Below are 4,982 nucleotides of genomic sequence, written 5' to 3'. Positions count from 1 at the left end.
CTTCGACGAATTACTGTAACATTGTTGTTTTGCCTATGTTTCACTATGCGCTGGTAACAGATGTAATTTGTAACTTGTAATGCTACGATTCCTCATGCAAAGTGCTCTGATACCTCCGGGTCTAGCTAGCGCTATATAAAACTCTTCAAATAAATAAATTAAATAAATAAATAAATAAATCACGCAAACTAGCAAAACTGTATTTTATGAGGATTAGCTGTGAGTTTCTACTTTTTACTAGCTTAGTGCCCTTCCATTTCCGGTGCTTTGAAGCAGTTTTAAAGATCTTAGTTTCTTTTTACTCCAATGGGTGAAGTTTCTGATATGTATATGTTTCCCTCGTCTCCATTGCATGATTTTGCTCGCAATAAATTGTCACTCATAGTTGTTCAATGTCACTCATAATTACACTCAAATTATGAAAATGTCACACATAATCAGTCTGAAACCTTGGCAGCTATGGCTACAAATGAGGGTCCTTTGCGAGCTTGTCGGCTTCATTAGATAGTCGGAAATATCATGAAAGCAGGCATTACATGTAATGCTAATTGAAACAGGATGCTATACGATTACATTTAAAATATTGAAAAGACTTGAGAATCAATATAATTAAATGGGCGTTTAAAATATAATGTAGCGTGATTGTAAACGTATTGAATAAAAAAGCCCTCGGAGGTTATCAGAAAACACATCCATCTAATGAAAAGGAAAAGGGGGCGGATCCGTTCGGTCCGCTTCCTCTTTCCTTTGATGGCTTCATGCATTCGCCTACTCCCAACATGGCCGCATTGTCAATTCTAGTCTAGCTCTTTGCTTAATTTGAGCCAATTGGAAAGGCAGAGCAAGGCACGATGGGAAATTTCCATGCCGGAAAATGGCGGCTGCCAGCTAAGTGCAATAAGGATAACCCATCGGTTATGGGCAAAGTTCTGCAGGGCTGTGAAGAGGGGGCGGCTAGGACCGATGCGCGGCCTGCTACTGCTCTGCCCCTGTGTGCTTGCCGTGGCATTCCACCTTTGGCTGCAGGGCCCGGAAGTAGCGCTCAGCTGGCCCGGGTTGGCTGCTTCTCTCCCGGGGTGGCCGAGGCATTATGAACTGGTGGTGGGTGTACTCTCTGCGCGCAGCAACCGTGAACAGCGACAGGCAATACGCCGTACTTGGCTGGAGAATCTCTCCCTGCATCCAGTGCTAGGTCCCCGCACATTAGTGCGCTTTATTGTTGGGTCCCGCGGTTGTGCAGTTCCTGTCCAGGACCGCGAAGATCCCTATTCGTGCCGCCTTCTGAATATCAGTCGCCCAGTGCTTGGACGTGAGATAGAAGCTTTTGGCGTGCCCCACGGCGCTGGTCTTTTGTCCTCGCAGCCAGTAGTGAACGTGCACTTTCAGATATTTCATCCCGTGGTAATCACACGCCTAGGGGTCTTGCACCAAGGGGAGGTGGGCGCGGCCTTCCAAAGAAATGTCACGGTGCGGCTCTTCCAGGCGGAGCATGAGGAGTCCCTCTTCACGGCTCGCTTTAGCCCAGCAAGCCCAGGTGTGCAGGTGAACGGCCTGTGGTACAAACCAGTTGAACAGTTCATCCTTCCAGAAGGCTTCCAGGGCACAGTGACATGGGAGAGCCACGACCCTGCAGGTCTTTTCGCCGAGACCGCCCGTGCAGTCACTGTCAACGATGGCGGTGGTGTGCTAAGACTGCTGACAGTGGATGAGGGTCTGCTGCCCTACGAGTTCACCGAGGGTGTGGAGGGAGTGGCAGGTGGCTTTGTTTACACTATCCACGAGGGTGATGCTTTGCTGCAGAACCTGCACACCCGCCCTGAAAGGTTGGCACAGCACCTGATTACAATGCAGGAGGAGGAAGCCTTGTTGCAGAAGGAGAGTGCGACGTATCAGGATATCGTTTTCGTCGACGTTGTTGATACGTACAGAAATGTTCCTTCGAAGCTCCTTCATTTCTATAGGTGGGTGGGGGAGACGATCAGCTTTGACTTGCTCTTAAAAACTGACGATGATTGCTACATCGATATGGAGAACGTTTTTGAAAGTATTGTGCGCAAAAAAGTACACCAGCCTAATGTTTGGTGGGGCAACTTTAGACTCAATTGGGCTGTTGATAGAACGGGTAAGTGGCAAGAATTGGAGTATAGAAGTGTAGCTTATCCAGCCTTTGCTTGTGGGTCTGGATATGTTATGTCCAAAGATATCGTTGAGTGGCTCGCAAGTAACTCAGAAAGATTGAAGACCTACCAGGGAGAAGATGTCAGTATGGGTATTTGGATGGCAGCCATTGGTCCACTGAGATACCAGGACAGTCTCTGGTTGTGTGAACAGAAATGTGAAACGGGTATGCTGTCTTCCCCTCAGTACTCTCCAGAAGAACTAATACAACTTTGGAACCAAAAGGAACTGTGTGGAAACCCTTGTGCGTGCGAAAAGTGACTACCAAAGATCGTGAATAGCCGGGGTTGGCAACTTAGAAAACAAACTATTTGTAAAACATTTTGTTGAAATATGAACATGTTTAAGAAAACGTTGTTGCCGTTTCCTTGGAGGACTTCTCATCTGTAATCTGCCCAATGTAATTTAACACATCATGCTTAAATATCTCAAATTGTTGGACTGCATTAGTATTTGGCGGTTTTAACTGGTACGACTGATTTGGCTTCTTGTTCTAAAACGTTTGCAATGCTGTTTGGCCACCGCAATGACTAAACAAATAAAATTAAACGCCAATGTGGTAGCACCACAAGATTACTATTTAGTTAATATGTCCACTTTTGTAATATGATCTGTTAGTGCAGAATGTTATGAATCCGGAAAGTTTGAGAAGACTTTAACATTCCAGTTTTCCGGAGTCACTCTACTTCCATGTTGTTACAGACAAAGACAACTAAATTCTTTTATGTTTTTATGTCAGCAAGTGTTCGACGGGCAAGGTCGGTCATTGCTGCCGAAATTTATGTGACGTTTACCTTTTTTCAGTACACTATGACGTACACAGAAAGGCAATCGTGTTTTGTGTAACGAAGCACTTTGAACAATTGCCCATTTGCAGGTGTGATCTGGAAACTGCCTTAAAACAACTTTTTTTTAGCCTATATGTGTATACACATGAAGTCATTGTTTTTGTGTCCAATCCCTAGCCTGGGTACAGAACAAGGTGAAAACCTGTTCCAGGTCACTGAATAGCCCTGCGTGCAAGATGCAAAAGGAGAGATCAGCATCTTCCATCCCCCTCTAAATTGACTCCAAAATGATCTGAACACTCTTGATAGTATCCTCATTTTACCCATTTGCTTCAGCACATGATTAAGTTAACCATTTGCCCTGCTTTTCATTCCCCCCTCCTCCCCCGAACTTCCATTGGCTGGGTAGGGTCCAAGTGGCTGATAATGATTGCAAACTACAGAACATAAACTGGCCTCTATGAGCCATGCTTACTCTCTGTTTCTGAGAGTGTTTTCATATACATTAGGCTAGGAAGGCCTTTTCCTCCAGGGATGACAGTGTTGTAATGAAACGAGGATCCAGTTCCAGGGTAAGTTAAGATGGTATTCATTCAGATAGTAGGTTCAGGATAAAAGGTACAGAGAGCGCCACCAGGAGCAGCCTTCCTGCTGCTCAGCCTATCCTCCAACTGTAGTCTCACTCAACCAACATTCCACAGCACCATCTACACCAACATTCCATACCACACACTGGTTGAGCAGCATGTACCACACTTCTCCCTTCCTCGTACTGAACAAAAACACAACACAATGCAATGGTCACGGGGAAAATTGCACATTGGTAAAATAACATACACCAAAATAAGTAGAGGATCCATTGCAAAGACCTGAAGATGGTTAAGGCCAAACCAGGAAGGATAAAAATAAGGAAAAACAGTACAATGGGCTTGCAAGTAAACCTCAAAATGCAGCAAAGCACAGGAGAAAGTGCCTAAATGCATGTATGTTAACCTAAAGTAATGCAATAATGAAAAATAATAATGCACACCTATGTACTCAAAATGCGGAAAAGAACAAACTGAACAAGGAAAATCAATCTTTAAGCAGAAAGACAGCCCCATCTCACATCCACACAAAACTACCACCTTACCACACAAAACCAAACAAACCTGCAAACTACTATACCCCGCACAACCAACCACCCTCTAGTGCCACAACATTCCAGCTGGCCAGTCCGAAAATGAACGTCAACACACAGGGAAACAAACCACATGAACACACAGGGAAACAAACCACAACGGTGCAGAAGATAACACACCACAGGAAAACAAATGCTTAAACTGGGACAGGCCCCCGAGCCGTTAGCGAGGAAGGAAATGGAAGACAAGCAAACAGAAATGCTCAGTAACAATGTCAAAGCTGAAGATGAACCTACCAACCACACAAAGGTGGTAGACACGAGTGACTCAAACAAGTTAACTCCAACACAAAGCCCACAAGGGTGACAATCCTATGTCAACCCACAACCACAAAAATAGTGGTAGGCCAGAGGCTCTACACCAAAGAACCTTCTGACACAGACACCCCCCATCGACGTCGCCAAAAAATGTTGTACTGAAACGAGGATCCAGTTTCAGGGTAACTTAACACCTTAGCTGCTTCGCAAATATCCCTCCCCAGTGCTGCGCTGTCCATTGGAACTAGTGCTGAATGGACGTCCAATGGTCGTGCGCAGCACTGGGGAGGTAGCGCTCGTGACGACCGTTGGCCGTCAGCAACACTTAAGAGGTTAAGATGGTATTTATTCAGATAGTAGGTTCAATATAAAAGGTAGAGCGCGCCCCACCAGGAACAGCCTTCCTGCTGCTCAGCCCATCCTCCAACTGCAGTCTCACTCATTCAACAGCACCATCCACACCAATATTCCACACCACACACACACTGGCTGAGCAGCAGGTACAACCGACAGCAGCTAGGTCTATTGGATATCCCTTGATTGGAGCTTCCAACTGTTAAGGCCTATCTGCTCATGGG

The 4,982-nt window shown here is 45.5% G+C and overlaps 1 protein-coding gene across 1 annotated transcript; it reads left to right on the top strand.

The window, feature by feature from the left end:
- Positions 1–864: 864 nt before the first annotated feature.
- B3GALNT2 (beta-1,3-N-acetylgalactosaminyltransferase 2) lies at positions 865–2,752 on the top strand. The gene has a single exon (XM_086961158.1). It carries the CDS (start codon positions 865–867, stop codon positions 2,437–2,439), a length of 1,575 nt encoding a protein of 524 aa, XP_086817284.1. The 3' UTR covers positions 2,440–2,752.
- The last annotated feature ends 2,230 nt before the right edge of the window (positions 2,753–4,982 follow it).

This window comes from Lissotriton vulgaris, chromosome 3_1 (assembly GCF_964263255.1).
Source record: "Lissotriton vulgaris chromosome 3_1, aLisVul1.2, whole genome shotgun sequence".
NCBI classification, from domain to species: Eukaryota; Metazoa; Chordata; class Amphibia; order Caudata; family Salamandridae; genus Lissotriton; species Lissotriton vulgaris.
Note: the sequence above shows the minus strand (reverse complement) of the source record. Positions and strands in the feature narration are given on the sequence as shown.

What these genes read in the sequence shown, in the direction of transcription:
- B3GALNT2 (XM_086961158.1), top strand. Translation starts at nt 865, where the DNA reads ATGCCGGAAAATGGCGGCTGCCAGCTAAGTGCAATAAGGATAACCCAT.